Here is a 23,739-nt window from a genome sequence, read left to right on the forward strand (position 1 = left end):
ACCTTTTGCGAGGTGATCAACTCCAAATGCTCGCTGCATGCAGTTCCCGCTGCAATATTCTCTCGCTAACAGGTTGGGATGGACCTTCATTCACTGATTGCAGCAATTCCTGTCGGGTTTGGAAGCGATTTTGATTCACAAGCCATGAAACGCTTCTCCGGTCCCTCTCAGTCATGATCTTTTTTTCCGACCATAATTCTGACGACTTGCTTTGTAGCTATGCGTAGTACACCACTGCCTGTAGACAACTTGAACTGCGATATACCAACAAACCAGAAACTTCACGCACTGTATGGCCATGGGCACGGCCAAACATGGTTGCCCTTTTTTGCCACTGTCACATCCTTACATCTACCCATGTTGACATACATTGTCCGCTTGAAACATCAATGTCTCACTGATCGCTACTGCCTTATGCTCACGTAGATGCAGTGCGCGTGCGGTTGAACTTAGGACTCGTTCGCTGTGCTGTCTGTACAGGCTTAGCAATCCATCTTTGCATGCGCACTAGGATGACTAATTTTTTTGTCCAGTGAGCTTATTTTAATGTCCATGGATGTATCGTCTGGGTGTCATTCATGAAGGCATCCATGAAGAGTACAGGAAGAGCATGGGAATGAGGCCAATCCTTAATGGACACCAATATCGATTTTACAGACACCTGATGTTCTAGCTGCACAGCAGAATGAACCAGAGGAAACATGTTTAGCAATAACACTATGCACTCACCATAAGAAAAAAAAATCTTGCTTACCACACAAGAACACTCCTGACATGTCCCATTAAGATTAACAGCTATACTGGAAGAATTTCTTAGTCGCTGCCCACTGAAGTTGCAGTCGAAGCACTGTGGGCAACATTCCCCAGGAGACTGGTATGGGTGACTGCATTCTGTGGAGCACGGCTTATGGTAACAGCTGATATTGCCATTCTGTGAGAATAAAAAACAACATTACCCATAACATTGCAAATATTTTGGTAAATTATGGGGGCACTTATAAATCTCATTGTATTGGCATCAACTCAACTAAATTTATAACAAAGGAAGAATCCCACTTTCCAATACTTATTTGCTTTTTATTGCTAGTCTATGTACTGTAATCATAAAACATATTCCAGCTTAAAATCTAGTTAACTGATTAAAAAAGTACACGTTTTTTTCCTGATTTAGAATACCTTCAGCTAAAAAACGTGTGTAAATGAACAAAAATGGGCATATATGAAATAAAAAAACACTTATGATGATGATGATCACGTACGAAAGCTTCCTTGTCGGTGCCACCTGATAAATTTAAATTAACTCAGCCACTCAGGAATCGTACAGCCAAATGCCACTTTTGTACCTAGACAGGAGCACAATCGGAGTGTCAAAAACTGGCAAGACATCACTTCAGAAAGTCTGTAAATAGAGACTGAGGCGAAATTATCATCATCATCATCATCATCCAAATTTCCTATGGTTTCTCTGAAGTTCAGTTACATTAGGTGGGATTACTATCCAAGCCCAGTAAAATGCTACTGATTTTTGTCTTCATCTGTGGATCCTTTAAATTCTTATTCCACAGTTTCTTCACAACACTGCAGTTTCCTAAAACCACTATCATCTGCAGCTCAATGTAGATGTTCTCATTAAGCGTTAGCTGGCAAAGTGCATCATACAACTGGTGGGGAATTTGACCATCACAACAAACACCACTGCCACTCTGTTCTACTGCAGTTCTCTCATATTTTATTAGCGAGAAGCAGGTTACCTTCATCACCATCCAAGCAGGTGTTAGGCTCCTCCTGTGGGTGGGGGTGGTAGAATACATCCTCGATATCCTCTGCCTATAGTAAAAGGCAACAAACAGGAGTAACCCATACGACACTGAACTTAGGAGCATGGTCACCTAGTTGAACCTGACATTGTTTCTACTTGTGTCAGACTCCTCATTTTTGTGAACTATTTTAGGAAATTCATTACTCACCAATGTTATAAAATGTTGAAACTGCTTGCCTGCATTGTCCACACGTTTTTGGCACCTCTTCAAGAAACTGAACGTCACTTACTGTTGTTCATGCTGAATTGCGTTGTCAACTTCCAGGCATATATTTTATTTCAGTTCTTCTATCCTGTCTGTTTGGTATTTTATGTTGCACATAACTGGTTATAAACAGCATGGATTGTTGTAGGATCTGGAAATTTTACACCAGAGAATCCTTTTTGAAAGTTAGACCTTGATGAAATACCTGAGCTAACACATCATCATCCTCATCATCCTCATCATCATCATCATCATCAGCATCATCATTTTACAGTTGCAGATTCCCAGGTACTGCTGGCGAGCCTCTTCCACTCCGTCTTACTGAGATACGTTCTGTTGTTAATGATGTCCTCCAGTGTCCTTCCCCGATCTCCAATGTCCATGTTCATTGTTGGTAAATTATTCCAATTTCTAATTCCTCTTTCTATTTATGAATATTTGACTGAATCTGTACTCTTAAATTCCAAATTCATCTTCTTATTATGATCTTTCCTACTTTTCATCTCCTTACTCTTAAGTCTTCCCATCCCAAAGTGCACAGTATTTTTGTAACACCACTCTAGTGTCGAAAATCACCAAGAACAAATTGAGCTGCTTTCTTTTCCAGTGGGTTCTTGGTCTTCCCACCATCCCTTTTCTTGCCACATGTCTCTCCAGTCCTTGTTGACTCCATCGTCATTACATGCCCAAACCACCTCAATCTGGACAGGCTGAACCAAACTAACAATGAGGTCTCAATCCCAGATTCCTTTTTAACCATGTCATCCTTTAACTTGTTCATATTATGTCTCAGAAAATATGTCTACTACTTCACAGTGTGTGTTTATTTGAGACATGATATACAGAACAGAACAGCACACAATTCACACTCACACTCACTAACAAGCTTGCCTTGCAGTGAGAGCTAGAACAGTCGTGCAGATGCACACTTCCTGTGCAACGAATTCAGCAGACGGCTGTCATCATGCCGACAGGAAAGACAGGATGTGGTGGTTCTTAGTTCAGATGCTCTCACTATACTTTCATTATTTCTCATAGAATATTTTTACTTGTAAGCATTTGTAACTGAAAGATTCTTCAAATTCAGAATGTTTGCATCATTTAATATCCCTATTGTTTCTACCTCCACTGAAAAAAATATTGGATAAGGTTATGTGAATCCACACAAAGTGTATGAGATATGATCGTCTCACCTGACACTGACAGATGCTGCACGGATCTGTAGGATGTGGGAACATCTGCTGGTCACTGTACTTCTGATTGTAGTGCTGACATCCTTCACAGAGAGGACAGCACTCACCCGGGATGAACTGTGGATGTTGACAGTTCACAACACACACCACAGGGTTACACTGGATCTCACCATCCTGTACATAACAAAACATACTTGTCCTTGCAATATACAGATTAGCAAAATGATGAGTTGAATATTTCAACCTGTTTAACTCAGATCAAACATACATTTGACTCAACTCAAGTGACATTTTGATGAAACATGGGTAAAGAAATCACTTGCTCACTCGAGCATGACATCAGAGATATGGAATGGTCCCAACAGCCCTGAGCATGGTCAAGTGCTTTCTGTTGATTGATTGATTGATTGATTGATTGATTGATTGATTGACTGATTGATTGATTGATTGATTGATTGATTCCTAACCTATACAGGAAACCAGTTATTGACTTTCTCTTTTCAAATTATTGTTACTTTTTCTTTTAATTTTATTATATACTGTATATGTTACAGAATTAGCTTCCTTTAAACAGGTTGAGACTATTATTGGTTTATGTACCTTTGGGAAGAATTCAGAAAACTGTATTCTCTTATCTCATCATCATCATCATCATCATCATCATCATCATCATCATCATCATCATCATCATCATCAATGTCCCATTCCAGTTGCCCAGGTGTGGTTAACAAGCCTCCTCCACTCCTTTCTGTCCTTCCACTTTTCCTGCTCCACTACTTCCGCCACATCCAATCCAGCTTCTCTAATGTCCTTCGAAATCTGATCCATCCACCTTCTTCTCGGTCTTCCAACTGGTCTCTTTCCCTTAATTTCTCTTTCCAATTCCCTTCTTGCTACCCATTCCCTTCCCATTCTTTTTACATGTCTGAACCATCTCAGTCTTGCTTTCTGTATGATCTGTACTAATAGTTCTATATTTAGTTCTTCTCTGATTTTAATATTTTGGACTATCTCTTCTTGTGTTTTTTAGCCGATGTTCTTAAAAATTCCATTTCTACTGCTTGGATCTTACTATCTTGTTTCTTATTAGTTACCAGTGTTTCCAGTCTGTATGTTACAATTGGTATGAAATACTGTTTACATGGTGTTAATTTTGTTCTCTTGGGTACATTTTTGTCATCCCATAAAAGCTCTCTGACTTGATGATAAAATGTTGTACTTTTACTTAGTCTGTTATTAATTTCAGGGTTGATTTCATTACTTTTATTAATAATACTACCCAAATATGTAAACTGTTCTACATTCTCTAACCGTTCTCCATCTATGTTCACTTGGCTTCTCTTTTTCTCTTTTCCACAGTGCATGACTACAGCTCCTTCATATTTTCATTCAAAATGTCCAGTCTCCTTTGTGCTTCCTTTTCTCCCTTTCCCCAAATTACCACATCACCTACAAATAACAAAGCATTCACTTCATCACTACTGATACTCTGTTTTACACGTTTTATGATTTCATCCATCAATATAATAAACAATAATGGCGACAGTGCACTTCCTTGCTTGAGACCTTTTTTTTGTGTAAAATGTTTCAGTCACCACTCCCCACTTGTACACTGCTTTTACTCTCATGATACAACATTTTTATCTTGTTAATTAATGATTTTGGTACATTTCCTTTTCCGTAGGCATTCCCATACATGTTTTCTCTTAACTGTATCATAAGCTTTTTCAAAATCCAAAAATACTAAGATGATTTCCTTGTTCTTTTCCAGGTATTTTTCCATTATCGTTCGCCTGTAAATATCAAGTCTCATCATCATCATCATCATCATCATCATCATCATCATCATCATCATCATCATCATCATCATCATCATCATCGGTTTGCCCTTCCAGCGAGCTGGGTAGGGTGTTTGAAAACGAGTCTTCCAAAGTTGCCTATTCAAAAACATTTTGTTGTCCAAGACAGATTCCCAATTCCATCCTCTTCTCTCCATGTCTTCCCTCAGTTGGTCCATACATCATCTTCTTCCTGGTCTTCCAGCAGGTCTTCTACCTGTTATTCTCTTTTCCAAATAAGCACATGGTAACCTTGTGCTATTCACTCGTTTAACATGCCCAAACCATTTAAGTCTAGATGACCTAAGTCTTTCCTCCATCGATTCATTTAGACCTAGGTTAGATCAGATCTCATCATTTTTCACATGATCAAGTCGGGTCTTTTGGAGAGCAGTTCTAAGAAATTTCATTTCATAGGCTTGAATCCTACTACAATCCTTTGACGTTAGTTTGCAGGTTTCCAGAGAATATGTAAGGATGGGAATGAAATATGACTTGTACAAGGTCCCATAGTAGGTGTCTAACAATACTGTAAAAGTTAGAGCCTTTGGTTACTCTGTTTGTTATTTCTATCTCAGCTCTGTTATTACTAGCCATTACACTTCCTAAATAACTGAATTGGTGTACTACTTCAACTTGGTGGTCCTGTATTTTTATGTTGCATTCTGTATTATGTCTGCTGATTTTCAATGCTACTGTTTTTGATGGATTCAATTTCATTTCATAATCATCAAACTTCTTACACCATGCATTCAGATTATTCTGCACTCCCTCCTCTGTTTCATCCCATATTACCACATCGTCTGCAAACACCAGAGTCTGACGATCTTTATTACCTTTTCCTTTTAGTTCCTTTTAAAATGGTATCCATAACTGCTATGAATAGAAGAGGTGATAAGGCACTGCCCTGTTGTACTCCTTTGGTTGTATTGAACCATTCAGAGTGACCATCTCCAATTCTCCATCTCCAAGTCTATTGTTGATCTATTCGGTCTATAGCCATATTGTTCTTCCTCTAACTGTGTTTCTATTATATCCCTCAATCTTTTGTCCATGACTTTCTCCATTATTTTTAGCCCATGTGATAATAGGGTTATACCTCTATAAATTTTACATTTCTTCCTATTTCCTTATCTATTAAACATTTTTTAAACTACCAACCACTGCTAATCTAACATGTATGTGATTTCTGGTAGAAAATACATTAGTACTATTTTAATACTACTAATACCATTGCTTTTATTTTCATGCCTCACTCTGCAACCACAAAAAGCCTCTCTCATGAGACACTGTGATTTTCTTGCTCTCCCCCCTCCTCTCCTGCCTCACTGACTTGTTGACCCAAGTCCAAAATCCAGTTGGTAGAATTTCTGAATACGACTTACTTAAGTTGACTGCAACTTCAACTGTCAGTCACCTTAGAATTTGTTTACTATAAGTGTTAGTCTCTTCAACAGAATTTTTGACAAAGTTCCTTCATCCAAGAACTTTTCTAAACAGGTAAACCACCATCACATCCTTTTTTTTAAATAGCAAAATGTGCCCATTTATTTTAATTTGTATAAAAATGTTTTAATATGTATATCCTGCATATCCCAGAATCTGTGCATTACATCTGTTAATTAACAGATTTTTGGCAAAGTTCTGATCATCCGAGTAAGTAAGCTAACAAAAGGTCTCGCTGTCAGCATTGCTATATGGAAATAATAAAATAAAAAGCATTACGTTTCAGATTCTATCATATTCAAGACTGCCACCAGCTGATTGCATCTGCCCTGCCACTGACATTTCTCTCCAGGAAAAATGTGGGATTTTCAAACAATGAAGGACTGTTAAATCTGCTCTCAAAATCAGGAGAAAAGTCTCTGCGATCAGGATAGAAGGAGGAAGGGCCAAAAATTGGGAATCTCCCATTTAAATCAGTGAGATGGGTGGACTGAATCACGAATGAAAAGATACTAAATCGAATTGGTGAGAGATGATCTATTTGGCTTAATTTGAAGAGAAGAAGAGATAGAATGATAGGACACATCTTAAGACACCCAGGACCTGTTCAGATGGTTTCTGAAGGAAGTGTAGGTGGTAAGAATGGTATGGGTAGACCAAGATATGAATATGACAAGCAGATTAGAGCAGATGTAGGATGTAGTAGCTACGTAGAAATGATAAGTTTAGCACATGATAGGATGGCATGAAGAGCTGCATCAAACCAGTCTATGGTCTGATAACTCTAAAAACAACACAACAACATCAGACGGTGTTTACTCACTTCCCACTGAGTGACCTTGATTATAGTCCTCTCCGTGTAAGGACGTACACTAAGGGTGCAACCTTACCCTTTCTCCCCTGTAATATTAAGGTATTGATTTATAGTGACTTTTCTTGCTGTTGGGTCTTTTTCAGTGTCCGTAACCATACAGTTTAGGGACCCTACTTGCCGATACGACGTCTTACTGTTACCGTTAATCTGGCACGTTGGCAACGTTCAGTCACTGTTCTAGCGTGAATTGTGTGTTGCCACCGCATTGCCTCTAAAGTCACTAGCGATACATTTGCGAGAATATTTAAAGCATATTTTCTTTTTCTGTGGGATTGTAAATCTATTTGGCTAATACCAGGTAAGTAGAATTGTGGCATGTTCGGATAATGCATTTAATAACATAGTTTGTGTGAAATGATGAGCACATCATTTTATTAATTACGTTCCTATTTCGTCCCATACTTATACGAACAGAATTCGATTGGGATGTCTAAGAAGGAAGAAAAATCTGCAAAAACTCCTCCGAAAAGGAAACCAAGGTTACGTCCTTTACAAGCTTCAGGTCAAGAAATGCTTGTACATTGCTACGAGCAATTGAAACAGGAAGACGACGAAGAAGGTATCAGTCGTAGTGATACGAAGCTAATGGCAAGAGTTTCATTATTAACTGGGGTAAGTGTTCGTTTTTATCTTGTTTCTATGATAAGTTTCTGGCATAATGACAATCAGTTGAAAAGGAGCAGTATTTCATTCTGAACCTAACCTAACCTAACCTGATCATGTAGGCCTAGGCCTATACCGGTACCATGTCTTGTGTCGACTTCGATACGGTTCGTAGACTTAACCTTTGTGTATTCATGTTGACTTACGGTATATGTGTATGTAATATATTTCTGTGTGTGTATTCTTACAGTGTAGTTTCGGTTTAGTCCGAAAAGTAATAGGAAATTTCAAGAAGGGAGTTGAATTTTCTACACCAGGTAAACGCCGAAAGCGTGAACATCCAGTGACCGGCATAGACAGTTTTTCTAAGGAAGCGATAGCAAGGTTTATTTATGATAAATTACATAAAGGTAAGGTGACTTCATAAGGAATCTATTGCAACATTATTTATAGAAATTGGCACGCAGGTGAGATAAGCTCCCAGAAATGTTTTGTGCATGTATTGTCATACAGCTCTTTTGAGTCCCTTGTAACTCTCTTTTTTCTTCCCACAGGAGAAGTCGTAACTGTAAGAAAGGTTTTCGACCACATGAAAGCAAATTATGACACTTATTTGTACAAGGGCTCCGAAACATCATTAAGAAGAATTTTGAAGGCCATGGGGTTTGTGTGGAGTAAAGGTGATCCCTATGCGTATGTTAGAGAAAATGAAGACATTTGTTTTAAGAGGTCCTGTTTTCTGAGGGAATACATGCGTAATAAGGACAGTGAGAAACCAAAACCTGTTGTTTTCTTGGATGAGACTTGGATTTTTATGAATGGTGAATATATATGTTATATATTACATTTTATATTTAAAAAATCTTGGAATAATTTATCTTCATCAGGTGTCTTTGGTTTCAATTGTGCATTTGTCTTTCAGGGTCACCCACATACTCCTGGAATAAACCACACAAATCTGGACATGATGTTCAAGGAGTAATTCGTCGACCTGTGTCTGAGGGAGGAAGACTGGTTATTGTTCATGCTGGAACGAAGGATGGCTTTTGTACCTGGTATGTTCTTACTTTATTTTACTTCATTTTATTGTAGTGAGGTGATCTCTCTTTACATAGTTATGAGGGTATTTAGGGTTTGTAGTACGGATGCAGGGGGGGGGGGGGCACATAAGTCTCTGATAAGACCCCAACTTAAGTACAGTTCCTGTGTATGAGACCCTCACTGGGATTACTTGGTTTGAGAATTGGAAAAGTTCAAAAGACAGAAGCACGATTTGTTGTGGGTGATTTCTGACAAAAGAGTAGCGTTACAAAAATTTTGTCGGGTTTGGGCTGGGAAGACTTGGGTGAAAGGAGACAAGTTGCTGGACTAAGTGGTATATTCCGAGCTGTCGGTGGATAGGTGGTGTGGAATGACATTGGTAGACGAATACGTTTCAGTGGTATTTTAAAAGTAGGTAAGATCACAGTACAGTGATAAAGTTGATGAAAAGTGGGGCAAATATTTGTTTTTTTTAAGAAGGGAGTTAGGGATTGGAATAATTTACCAAGGGAGATGTTCAATAAATTTCCAAATTCTTTGCAATTATTGAAGAAAATACTAGGCCTATCCCTGAAACTACATCTTCTGTCCTAAGTGCAGATCAGTGGTGACTGATTGATTGAAATTGACTGGCACTAGGTCGGAAGTGGCATTATAACTTACCGCTCATTGAGCTCTGTACGTGGTTTTTGATTTTGACTTCTCCACTGTTATTAAAAAGACTTGCAGGTATTCACTTTAGGCCAATGATTAACCTTAGAGAGGTATTTCAATCAAAACTTACTCAGTGTATTTTCATATAATATTACTGGATATTTGTATCAGTAAATTACTTGTATTGTAGGCCTATTTATTATGTTTATTCTGCATTCGACAATCTCCACCTGAATCAGTGCTTGATACCTGACTGTTGAACACCTTCCAAGCTTCTTATTTCTTACTGCCTGATATAGGTTCAGTGTTCGCAGCAATTACATTTGTTCTAAGGTATTGAAATGGGTGTTTATACTTATATCTTTTATGCAAGTGATCGTGGACTTCTAATCCAGATATAGGCCTACTAATGGAGATACATTCATGAGAGATGTTACGATAAAGTAGTGTAAGTAGTAATTAATTGACTTCATCATCAGGTGACTTTGCTACACAGTAGTTGGTTTTACTTAAAATCAGACAGTTTTTTGTATCATTCAACAGAAATCACATTTTTTATTAATAGGCCTATACTTTTTTTAGAACAAATAACTTCATACTAAAACTTAAAATTCTTACAGGTGCTGATTTGATATTTGCTACAAACTTGAAGAGAAATCAGGATTACCATGGTGCTATGAACAGCGAGAAATTTCAGATGTGGGTGAAGACGCAATTAATCGTAGGATTAAGAAATATAGAACCCTGTGTTATTGTAATGGATAATGCACCATATCACTGTAAGCTTGTTGAGCATCAACCAACAACGAAATGAAGGAAGGATCAATTAGTGGTAATTATACTTAATTGAATATTTCCTTCTACTGAATGATGTTAAATGATGTTACAGAAATTAATTTTTATTTTTCCTTTAATTTACAGTCATGGTTAAGGCAGAATGGAGTTTCTCCACCAGAAAATGCCACAAAAGATGAGCTGCAAAGGTTGTGTAATATGAATCGAAGTCACTTAAAGAGGTACAGAAGCACGTAAACATAAGTTTAGATAATGTTGTTTACACTCGTGTATTTGACTTTCATGTATGCATAACAATATTTCTCTGTTTCTTTAAAACCAGGTACATTGTTGACGAGATGCTGCACAGTGAAGGCCATACTGTCTTACGACTTCCTCCATACCACTCATTTTTCAATGCCATCGAATTTGTATGGTCTGTGGCAAAACAGTATTATAACAAAACAGTGGCTTCAAGACCTGGTCACGGATTGGACAGAGCTACAGCTGTGTGGAAAGAATCTCTTGATCAGGTAGGCCAAGTGGAAATGTTATTTATTGGATATATGCAAGTGGAGTTTATAATATACTTGTCAGGTTGTGATACTTCAATATATCTTATAGGTGACAGCAGAGATGTGGAGAAATGAAGTAAAACACACTGAGAAGAAGATTGTCGAGTTCTACAATAATGAGGTGAGAGGTCTTCCTGAAGTGGAGGAACTAGTCATTCATCATGGAAGCAGTGAATCGGAGGAGGAAGATGAAGAAGATGAAGAAGAAGAAGAAGAAAGAAGAGAAGCCGAGGAGTTAGCTGTACCATTGTAAGAGCCATTCCATGAGATTAAGAATGTTATAACTTTGCTGGGAAATAATACATTTCTGATTGCCCCGTCCTTTCTGATATAACGAAGTTACATTTCAAAATTGTGGGAATTGTGTATCTACAAGTTACAGGGCGGTATAGATGTGCAGGTGGGGATCAGTGTCCAATCGGAGTGGAATTATCTAGAACTGCTGTGGCGCAATGTGATGAGGAGCGGGCAAGGGGGGGAGAGAGAGAGGGAGACAGCACTCTGTCACCAATACACGATGTAAACATTGTACGCCTGTTAAAATACTGACATAACTTAAATTTTATACACTATCTAATGGTTTTCCACAGTTCTCTGAAAGTCACAACTCACGTATACTGTATATATAGAGAGAGAATTACATATAAAAATACCTGTGTCCATAATAAGTAGCCCACATATTAAATATAAATCAATTTGCTTTACGTCGCACCAACACAGATAGGTCTTATGGCGACAAAGAGGATAGAAGAGATAGGAAAGGGCTAGAAGTGGGAAGGAAGCGGCCGTGGTCTTAATTAAGGTACAGCACAAGCATGTGTCTGGTGTGAAAATGGGAAACCACCGAAAACCATTTTAACGGCTGCCGACGGTAGGATTTGAACCCACCATTCCCCGAATGCAAGCTCATAGCTACGCGACCCTAAACGCACGGCCAGCTAACTCGGTCATCTTTGAAAATGTCTTTTTCTATCAGCAGAGGCTTTTTTAAAATCGTCATATTTTGTATAGGCTACAGGAGATGTACAGTAGCTCACTGGTTTTCTGATTAAACATCATTTATTTAATCTATTGCATCAGTCTACTTACATACTCACTGTCCACGTACATCGGTAACCTCGTGATTCGATTATTGAAGTATTGTGCAATGATGCGACATACAAACTAAGAGAATACCGAGTGGTTCTTCCAAATATAAAACAGACAATTTCGAGTGGTCATGAGCATGACTCATAGTCATAGGGTAGGCTAAATAATAATGTTATTGGCTTTATGTCCCACTATCAACTTTTAGGTTTTTTTTGAGACGTCGAGGTGCTGGAATTTAGTCCTGCAGGAGCTCTTTTATGTGTCAGTAAATCTACTGACATGAGGCTGAGCACCTTCAAATACCACCGCACTGAGCTCGGCCCTGCCAAGTTGGGTTCAGAAGGCCAGCGCTTCGACCGTTTGAACCACTCAGCCAGGTGTGGAGGCTAGAGAGCTGAGTTTAAGTAATTGTCGAACGTCAACTAGTTATAAAGATACTGATTGATTAAACTAATACAGTAATTAGAATAACCTAATTGACTACCTACTTACAACCTAGGTACTTTGGAATTGTGTTCTATCTTTTTAACACTGCAAATAAATCCATGTATTGTTTAAAACTCCCTGTAAGAAGAGGACAGTGGATGCGAATAGGTATTATTTTCAAATGAGCTGAGCTCGAGAGTCCATTATAGCATACGATTTTTTCAGTGTACCATGACTCTGTATGTATTGCTTCAGAGGAAGTTTGGCTCCCCGCCAATGTCCAGTGTACCGATAATGAACCATGTGTGTGTTGTGTCTCACTGATCCATGACTGCGTACGATTCTTTCAGTGTGCCATGATTCACTGTGGCTCGCTGCAGCGAAAGCTCGACTCCCCGCCAGTGTCCAGTGTGCCTATAAGGAGCCGTGTGTGTCGTGTGGCTCACTGAGCCGTGATTGTGCATGATTTGTGTGCCGTGAGCTTGCCGTTCCTGTGAATCGATTCACTCGGACACTGAATGGATCGATACATTGCTTCGAATCAAGCACTCAGTAGCCTACACTAGTAGAGGTACATAGTACATTACCATTAAGATAGATAGCATTGCAAAGTAATTCGTCTTTACCATAATAACAATAATAATAATAATAATAATAATAATAATAATAATAATAATAATAATAATAATAATCGTATGGCCTCAGCTACCATGTGCAGACATTTCAAGTTGACGCCATCTGGCTGTCTGCTCGTCAATTTTGACGTTCCGTTATACTCTAGGCCCACTAGATGGCAGACCGAGTAAACCGAAACTCTCTTGGGCGTCTGTGGCTGAGATTTAATGAATTTTGTCGGGTAAACACCAAATGTGTCACCAGAGATCTTTTACATGCCGACATCGTACGACATGAAGTGTCGAATGGACTTTTTTCTGCCCTTCAAAAATCCGACTACCTCTGCCGGGTTTGAACCCGCTATATTGGGATTCGGAGGCCGTCACTCTACCACTGATCCACAGAGGCAGCTGTCTTTACCATGAAATACATCGTCGTCGTACATGACTGAATTACTATCAATATATCTTAGAGAAACTGTAATGTACATGAAACCGAAATTGAGTTAATTTCCACGATACATTCTTCCTATATAAAGGAGACCATGTAGCTTATCCACCTTCATTTCAGCCACATAAATATTCAGCAAAAATTGCAAAATCACATTAAAGGACAAATACAATTTTTTAAGTAGAAATAGTCTGGAACATAGACTAGTGAGGTTGGACATCCTGCCCGTCATCATTCAGGAGTCGCTGTTGAACATACTGTACTTGTCAAAACTAGTAAGTTTCTATTTTACACAATAATTGTGAAATGTTGATGAAGACGACATACACCCAGCCCCCGTGCCAGAGAAATTAACCAACGGTGGTTCAAATTCCCCACCCTGTCGAGAATCAAACCCACACCCTGTGACCAAAGGCCAGCACGCTAACCATTTAGCCATGGGGCCAGACAATAATAGTGAAAAAGCATGTTCACTGCAGCTATTGTTGACAAGATATTTCTTCTCTTTAAAGAACAATGAGTACCACGAATTAATATCCTGTTTTGTTGATTCCTGTAAACTTTGTATGTACGGTTTTGGTTCGCCAGTTCCTAGCGTATCTACTGAATGAAAACTTTGTAGACCAATGGATTCAGTTTTATGTTTATTGCCTTCAGTCGTCACGACAGTTTTTTCAATGACAACAGTCGCTCAATTACAAATCCTGTCAAACCTAACCTAACCCTGCGACAATCAGTGGTTTTCGATGGATCACTACCTAACCGGTCATTATAATTTGTTTTCGGTGGATCACAACCAAACCTGTCCCTATCAGTGGTTTTTGGAAGAATACAGTGGTTTTGTCACAAGTCAATACAGACTCTTGAATCAATGTGTGAAAATGGGAAAGTGTAGAAAACCCTCTTCAGGAACGCCAATCTCTAAGTCCATAGTCTTTTCAGCGTTGTCACACAGCTGAAATTCACTTTAGAAGTAATTGTAAAAAGTCGTATATAGGCTCTACAGATACATAGTACATTACCAATTCCATCTCGATTGCTATGATACGCACACTGCATAGCGGTTTTGCTCTATAGATAAATCATATTATAGTGAAAAAAAATTTTTTTTTAAAAAAAATCTGTCTGGCATGAAGGTCCAGAAGGAAAATACTTTCATTGAATTCTTATTTATGTGCTCACCACCCTAGTAGGTTTAAATAAACCTTATAAATACGTTGTAAGACCCATTCTCGAATATGGATCTGCATGTTGGTTTAATAAATTCCCTAGAGAAAGTTCAAAGAAGAGCGATGCGTTTCGTAACTGGGAATAGAAGGAATACCATTAATTGGGAAAGTCTTGAATCTAGAAGAACTAGAGCTCGCCTGTGTGGTCTTTATAAGAGCTATACGGGAAGGGCTGCTTGGAGTTGTATTAGGAATAGGTTATAACCTCCCTCATTGTATCACTATTTGCAGCGATAGCCAGGAAGCGTTAAAAGCACTATGTGCAGTTAAAACAACATCAAAAATGGTATGGGAATGCCAAAGGATGTGTGAATTTAGCTCAGTTACCCTATTACGGGTCCCTGGGCACACAGGTATCAGTGGAAATGAAGAAGCTGACAAACTAGCGAAACAAGGCTCAAAAGGTCCTTTTATAGGACCAGAGCCCTTCCTGGGAGTGTCACTCCGAAGCGTGAAACTGGTAATATCCCAGTGGACAAACCAGTCTCACTTAGACATTTGGAAGAGGTTAACTATAGCAAGGCAGGCACGTGAACTTATCAAAGGGCCTAGCCAAAGTTATAAAAAGGTCCTGATAAATTTGAATAGGACCAGAATGCGAATGGTAGTTGGACTGTTGACAGGCCACAATACCTTACAGAGACACCTACACATCATGAAAATCAGTCAGGATCCGATGTGTAGAAGATGCGGTAGGGAGGAGGAGACCTCCGCGCATGTGTTATGTCAGTGTGAGGCTCTTGCAAGCACTAGACATCGATACCTTGGCTCACATTTCGTGAGCCTGGAAGACATCAGGACTGCCAACATCCGGGCACTGGTATCCTTTATAGGAGCACTAGGTCTGGACTAGGCAAACCCGTTTAAGGGACACAAAGGGACTTCACAGACCTACGTGTGGAGCCCTGCGAAGGCAGGGTTCACCCATTCTTTATCTATCTATCTATCTAACCTCCCTCATACTTATCGAGAAATTATCATAAGCATAAAATTAGGGCCAGAAACCAGCATACGGATGTGGGCAAGTTTTCCTTCGTCAACAGGACCATAAGGGATTGGAATAAATTACCTGCGGCAGTCTTTGATAGATTCCCTTCTGGTATCAAGTCATTTAAGAAGACCATTTGTGTAAAATGAAAAGTAAAAGTTGTAAATTACGGGCACTGAATTTGTGATTTTCTGCTTGGTTTCGATTGTGAAACTGGGAGGCTTTTTCTTGTGGTTTTCTCTTTCCAGGGAAGTGCTTGCTGTACTCATGTTTTTGTAATTGTTGTTGTTCTTGGTTAATTAACAATGTTTTTAACTTTATTTTATCATCACTTGTAACGTTAAGCTAGTAGTAAGCTCAATCTATAGTTTTGTAAGCCATAGTAGCAAGTATTGGAAATAATTAAATTGTGTATGAAACTGTACATGATGCTGGATTTAGAATGACTAGTAGTATTTCTTGTAATATTTTTTTCCATGGAATTCCTTTTTGTACTTGAGTTGTTGTAGTTGTTGGGTAGTATGATTTAACTTTATTATCACTTGTAGTGTTAAGCTAGTAGTAAGTTCAATCTATAGTATTGTAATTTGTAGTGTTAAGTACTGGAAATACTTAAGTTGTGTGTGAATATGTATATAATGACACTGGATTTAGAAAGTTTAATTAGTAGTATTTCTTGCTTGTTGTAATGTTGTTGTTGTTGTTGTTGTTGTTGTTGTAGGGTAATTACGGTTTAACTTCACTTTATTATCACTTATAATGTTAAGCTAGTAGTAAGGTCAACCTATAATATTGTAAGCCAAATTGTTAAGCACTGTAAATACTTAAGTTGTGTGTGAATTTGTATATGATGTTGCTCGATTTAGAATATTAAACTAGCAGTAATTCTTGTTATATTTTCCTTCCATATATCTGCTTCTTGTACTCTTGTTGTTTGTTTGTTTGTTTGTTTGTTTGTTGTAGTTGGGTAATTATGTTAACTTTATTATCACATTACTGTAAGTGACCGTTGCCACCGGGGTATTTCCCATTTGCAATTTATTAATAATAATAATAATAATAATAATAATAATAATAATAATAATAATAATAATAATAATAATAATAATAATAATAATAATAATGAGTGACAGAGGTTTAACGTAATTTGGAAGGAATGTTTTGCGTATGATAAATGAGTACCAGTTAACTATTGGGGGCAAAGGCGGTCATGCGTTGAGCTAACCACTCCACCCCACCCCACCAAATGCCAACGTCATGGATAGTGGAAGCCTTCACCTTCCCCCTTTCCAATGGCTTTCATGGTTTGTACGGAGATGACTTTGCTTTTTGCTTTTTAAATATTAGTATTCGTGTTTATTATGTTTGTTTATTCATACCCCTGCTTTGTAATTCAGTGACCATGGAATGGCTCTAAATGTTGTAAATTATATTTATATTTACTTGTATTTATTTCCTTTTTCCTTATTGCACACGTTTGTTCTTGTTATTGTTATTACTACTACATATCGCTTAACATGTAAATAAACTAATATTTAATGCAGTAAATAATGCTTATCTCTTCGGATTCATTTCTTCGTTGCATATTCGTTTTGCTATGACAACATGACTTCTTTATGATATAAATAAATATAAAATAAAAGTATTTCTTCCCAAACATATTTGTTATACGTGCACCAATCAGAGAACCAACTAGGGAAGTACCTCTTACTAAGGTGCATAATGTTTTTGCATACATGTATAATTGAAGAATTGAAGATCCATATACAGGTAAGTGGGTCGCCCATGTGGTAGGCCTATTACGCGTCATAGGAAACTGAGTGAACTGGCTGTGCAGTTTGATCACATTGCTGTTAGCTTGGTTTCAGGAGATGGTGATGTATTCGAACCCCACAGTTGGCAGGTCTGAAGTTTTTTTTGCCCGTCATTTTCATTTCAGGCTAGTGCTGTGTCTGTACGCTTATTTACATCTTAAATACTAGCCCTCTTTCCTATCCAATTCTTGCATCACAACCTGTCTTCATGTGATTTAAGCCAATATATATGTAAAAATCTGGTAATGTTGTTTGACTCATAGTGCCCCTGTACATTGGTTTCCGTAATGTTGAAAGCTTGAGATACACCAACTTGTAAGCTGAAAATATGTTTAAAATGCCAAATGCCGAAAACCGTAAAAGTTCTTAGTGGGATGTAAAGCTGTTAGCATTATTATTAAAAGGAAGGACATATGTCTTATGTGGTAAGTCCTTGAACTTGCAGAAATCGCAATGAATTATTCAATCTATATTCCCTCCCCCCTTTCTTTAAGAATGCAGTTATAGTAATGCATACATCAGAATCAGAATAAAGGCAGGAAATGTTTAACATTATTTTAAGCGAGTGAAGGAGAGAATGTATGACTAGCTCAGGTTGGCGGATTCGAGTTCGGCGGTATTTGAAAGTGCTCAAATACTCCAGCCTCATGTCTAGATCTACTGGTACATAAAGAACTCTTGCGGGACGAAATACTGGCACCTCGGTGTATGTGAAAACGATAGAAGTAGATAGTAGAACTAATATTCAATTCTGCAGTGAGCTTGAAGCTGACCTAATTTCCGTTCACGTAGCTTGGCACATTAGTATTCCTATATGTTTCCTGATAACCGTGAAGATATAACCAGCCTGCAGGCTGAAAATATGCCCAATCTCTCTCCTTAGGCTACGGGTTACCGGTATTGAAGAGAGAAGGAAATGTTCGCGCAAAAGAAAGGGAAGTCATTGGACTTTCGAAAATCACACTGCAAAGACTTATTAAACAAATTGCATCGTTTAACACGCCCCTATTTTCAAGAATATGGTTATAGTACGCCTACTGCATATCAAAATAAAGACAGATATATGTAACATTAATTTGAGTGAGAAAGGGTGTTTATTTCCTAAATTTCTCATTGAGCGTGGAAACCGACTTAATTATGAATATCTTGATTTATTTCATCTTAACTTTTATCATTTACTAGGGTAGGGAAACATTTATTATCGGTGTTTACATTGAGGTTAGTTTGTTTGGTTATGTCTGGTGATTTTAATATGTAACCAGGCAGGTTGGCAGCAGTGATCAGCCATTACAAAAAAGAGAAAAGAAGAGCATCGGGCGGCGATATTTACTTTCTGGGGTATTTCGTTACGTGGCGATTACTATACTTGATTAACTTCATCAATGTCAATTGTAAAACAGCTTCAGAGAAGTTTAAAAAAGGGTTAGAGACAGTATACAACTTTGCCTCACACCTGTTTGTATATTGATATCGGTAAACCTTCAGTCTTACTTACGCAAGTTTGTATTATAGTAATCATGGCTGACGGTGGGTGAATGGACACTGCCATTGGTTGAAGGCTAGTCCAATGAAATGTCGTTCCCATAATTCAATACAGACAGAAGTTATGACCAACTTACCCGATGAAAAGACCTAAGAGTGAGGCAATGTCAAAGAATAACCATATGAAACAAATGAGAGTAACAATATCTGGCTATGTTGAAGTATGGTAGTAACATTTCATAGGGCAAATCTTCAGGCGATGGCAGAGTCCATTCGTGCCGACGCCAGCCACAATTATATAAGAACGTGATGAAATAGTTGAGACGTTTCGATGCAGTAATTACGATTCTTAATAAGATTCCTAATAAGAAACAGAGGCCTAATTATTAGTAGTACGTAGCGTTGCCGACCGCCGAAGTAAAAAAATACACAAGGAAATATAACGTGAATATTAAACAATGTGTAATAGACAAGAAGAATGTTTGTAAATGGAACTAACCTTAATGTAGTGGAGGGTACAGTACACTGGCAGCCTTGAAGAATTCATGCACCCTCATATCCAAGGGAAAAGTTTTGAACAGGAATTCGGTGAGGTATCCAACTAAATGATGCCTTCTCCTGCTGAACCCTGGTACCGAGTAGCTGTTTTGTAACATTTATAACGCATCCATCGCTCGATGCCATGTCAGTAGAATTAGATATGTTTTCTGTATCAACAATGGACAGATGCACTGCTGCCTAGATGTGGAGGTGCTATGTATGAAGAAAGACATAGTAGGCTTTGCTGCTATCAATCGTATCACTTCCTGACCAGTAACCGACATAGAATGCCGTGGTGTATTAATGTGAAGAGAAACGTGATTGTGGTCCAGGGCTAACTACCGTAACATGTGAAAAGAAACGTAATTGTGGTTCAGGGCTAACTGCCCTAACATGTGAAAACAAATGTAATTGTGGTCCAGGGCTCAGTACCATAACCAATCCAGACCAATGGTCTTATCCATGCCCTCCAGACCCCCTTTGCATGCTGTTCGCAACTTCAGACTGGAGGCCTACGCCCCCAGACCCCCTTTGCTAACAGATGGACTAGTTCCTAAGTACAGTTGTTACATCCAGAGACTAAATGGAATGCACCCACCAGATTTTGTACTCTTTGGTTTTGAGAACAGTTTTTTGTCTTTGTACAAGAAATAACGAAGATAAAGTTGTAAGTTTGTGGAAAATAATAAAAGTCATCACCTGTGTAACTATCTGACGAATTCCGTTATATCGGGTAGATTTTCGGGTTCGACGTAACATTAGTGGCGACCGTGACTGGACGTGAACAAAGCAGTAATTTGAAATGGACAAGTTGACTAAATCGCGAAAACCAATACGTGCGATGTTCACGAAAACATACAATGCGGTGATGGCGGAAACAGACCCCAACAAGGTAAGATTGCATTTTACTAAACTAGAACGACTAGAAAATGAACTCAAGGATGCCGATGAGAAAATATTAGAAGTGCTTCTCGACGACAGTGACGCAGAACGATACACAAATGAATACGACAAAGTGAATGAATATCGTGATAAAGTAGATGAAGCTCGTCAGAGAATGGAGTGTGTTGTATTAACACAACGTACAAATGAAGGAAATCAAATATCGAGTGATGGTTTCGTAGGTTTCTCACAGAAAAAGCTCAAACTGCCGAAAATCGAACTTCGAAAATTTTCCGGAGGTTAGGGACTGGTTAGGGTTTTGGAGTCAGTTTCGTCGAATTCATGACGACTCAGACATAGAAAAGGAAGATAAATTTCAATATTTGATCCAATGTACTGTTAAAGGAAGTAGAGCTAGGGAGGTGGTAACTAGTTTCCCTCCAACAGCTAAAAATTATGATAGTGCAGTTCAGTGCCTTAAAAGTAGATTTGGAAAAGAAGAATTACTCGTAGAATTTTATGTTCGTGAACTACTTGGACTTGTGATTCAAAATGTTTCTTCAACACAAAGACTAACTCTCCTAAAGCTCTATGATCGCTTAGAATCCCACCTTCGATCCCTTGAATCTCTGGGCATGACTGCTGATAAGTACACAGCATTCTTGTTTCCGTTAGTTAAGTCATCTCTACCAGAAGACCTGCTGAGAATATGGCTTAGAAATTCTGTCCATCACCCTGTTAGTGACTCTACCGAGGATTTATACTGTGACAAACTCTCACAACTGATTGTATTCCTCAAGAATGAAGTGGAAGGTGAACAGAGGGTAGCACTTGCCCAAGGAGGATTTAATACAGCAAATCAGAAGCCTACAAAGCAGAAACCTAGGTTAAACGAAGTGGAAAACATGGCCACTGCTAGTAGTCTGTTCACAGGAGACATTAAAGATCTTGGAAATGTATGTGTATTCTGCAGAAAATCTCATGAGAGCAAAGAGTGCTTCAGGGCACAGAAGATGACTCTAGTGGAAAGAAAGAATATTTTGATGAAAGCAGGGTATTGTTTTCAGTGCTTGAAACCTGGTCATGTTGCCAAGATCTGTAAGGGTAATGTACTGTGTCACTTCTGTGGAAAGAAACATGTTATTCTAATGTTCCCAACATTACCTTCAAATATTTCCAAGGAAAATGTGGAAGAAACACAAGACGAAAAGGAAGGTGCCAGTGCTACCTTGGGTAACCAAAACTGTAGTCAGGATGTTCTTCTGCAGACCTTGTTGGTGAAGATCACAGGAAGAAAAGGGGATCGGGTAGTAAGAGCACTCATAGATAGTGGATCACAACGATCATACATATTAAAGAAACTGGTAGATACCATCGGACTGGAACCGTCGGGATCTGAAAACATGATTCATGCTCTGTTTGGAGGAACTGAATCAAAAGAGTATCTACATTTTAATTATCAAATACAGTTGAGCAGTTTAGATGGCAGGTACACATGTAAGATCCCTGTATTGGATCAACCGATTATTTGTGGTACTGTCCCTAGAATCCAAAGTGGTCCTTGGATGAAAGAACTCGAAAAAAAATAGAATCTTTCTCTCTGATTCTGGAGAAGGGACGCCTGAAATTGAACTTCTTTTAGGAGCGGACACCTACGGAACACTTCTCACTGGAAGAATAAAAAACATGGAATGTGGACCAGTGGCTGTTGAGACTCGACTTGGGTGGGTTGTTATGGGGAGGAGGCTATCTCTGAACAGTCTCTCAGACTCATCCAGTATGGTGGTATCGTCGATGGTGACTTTGAACACTGCAATCACTGATTTATGGAAGTTGGACACCCTGGGAATTAGGGATCCTGCTGAGAAGACATCGAAGAAAGAAATAGAAATGGCTACCTTGGATCATTTTAAGAAGACTGTCTCAATCGACGAGGGAGGCCGTTACGAAGTCCATCTACCATGGAATGAGGTATCTGAGGAGCTCTGCGACAATTTGGAAATTGCTGAGAAGAGGTGCAGGACGACAACTAACAAACTGTTGAGTAGCAACAAGTATCAGGAATACAATGTTGTGTTTCAGGATTGGCTTCAAGAAGGGGTGATTAAAGAGGTACCCTTTCAAGACCTTGAGAATAAATGTCACTATTTACCTCACAGAGGTGTATTCAAAGAAAATTCAACCACACCGTTAAGACCCGTATTTGATGCTTCTTGCAGGGGGAAGGAAAGTCCATCTCTGAATGAGTGTCTGGAGAAAGGACCAAATCTGCTGGAACAAATTCCACCTATTCTGATCAGGTTTCGCCGTCGTGAAATTGGAGTAATTTCGGACATAAAAAGGGCCTTTCTGCAAATTTCTATTGCTCCTTCAGACAGAGATTTCTTGAGATTCCTATGGTGGAAGGATTCCTCCATGAAGAAATTCAAGATATTCTGACATCGACGAGTTGTATTTGGGCTCAAGTGTAGTCCATTCTTGTTTGGTGCTGTTCTTGATCTCCATTTAGAAAACAGCCCTCCTGAACTGCAAGAAACAGCACAACTGTTAAAAAGCTCATTCTATGTCGACAACTGCGTAACATCCCTTCATTCAGAGGAGGATACGACCCAATTTGTTGAGAAATCTATGAAACTACTTTCAGGAGCCAGATTTGAACTACGTGGCTGGGAATACACCTCAAGGGGAAAAGAGAATACGTTTGAGAAGATTTCTCCTGTTCTTGGATTATTATGGGACAAGGAAGAAGATGTATTGTACTGTGATGTGAGGCCTCCAAATGAGACTGGATGTGTTACACGAAGAAAAATCTTGTCATCTGCTCAGAGGATTTTTGATCCCATTGGTTTTTCATGTCCTCTGACCTTATTCCCTAAACTTCTCATTCAGGACAGCTGGAATTCAAAGATGGGGTGGGATGATCCATTGCCAGAGGATGTACAGAAGAAGTTTAGAAAATGGGAAGCTGAAGTTTGGCGACTTTCTAAAGTGAAAATACCGAGACATTTCGTAGTAAGCAGGTCTGAACAAACCTGGAGTTTACATACATTTTGTGATGCCAGTCGGAGTGCTTATGCTGCAGCTGTCTTCATACGAAGCTGTGCCGGTACTGAAGGGATTGTTTCTGTTCAGCTGGTCATGGCAAAGACAAGAGTTTCACCACTGAAGGAAATTTCAATGCCGCGATTGGAGCTCCTGGCAT

The 23,739-nt window shown here is 38.8% G+C and overlaps 1 protein-coding gene across 1 annotated transcript in view; it reads right to left on the minus strand.

Moving 5' to 3' along the window:
- Positions 1 to 23,739, minus strand: part of LOC136883160 (uncharacterized) — a 117,129-nt gene that overhangs the window by 21,055 nt on the left and 72,335 nt on the right. Inside the window, exons 8-9 of the mRNA XM_068229616.1 lie at positions 3,218 to 3,391; positions 755 to 931 (exon numbers count right to left, since the gene is read on the minus strand). Coding sequence (XP_068085717.1) covers positions 755 to 931; positions 3,218 to 3,391 — 351 coding nt within the window. The remainder of the gene's footprint in view (positions 1 to 754; positions 932 to 3,217; positions 3,392 to 23,739) is intronic.

Source organism: Anabrus simplex, chromosome 11 (assembly GCF_040414725.1).
Source record: "Anabrus simplex isolate iqAnaSimp1 chromosome 11, ASM4041472v1, whole genome shotgun sequence".
Taxonomy (NCBI): domain Eukaryota; kingdom Metazoa; phylum Arthropoda; class Insecta; order Orthoptera; family Tettigoniidae; genus Anabrus; species Anabrus simplex.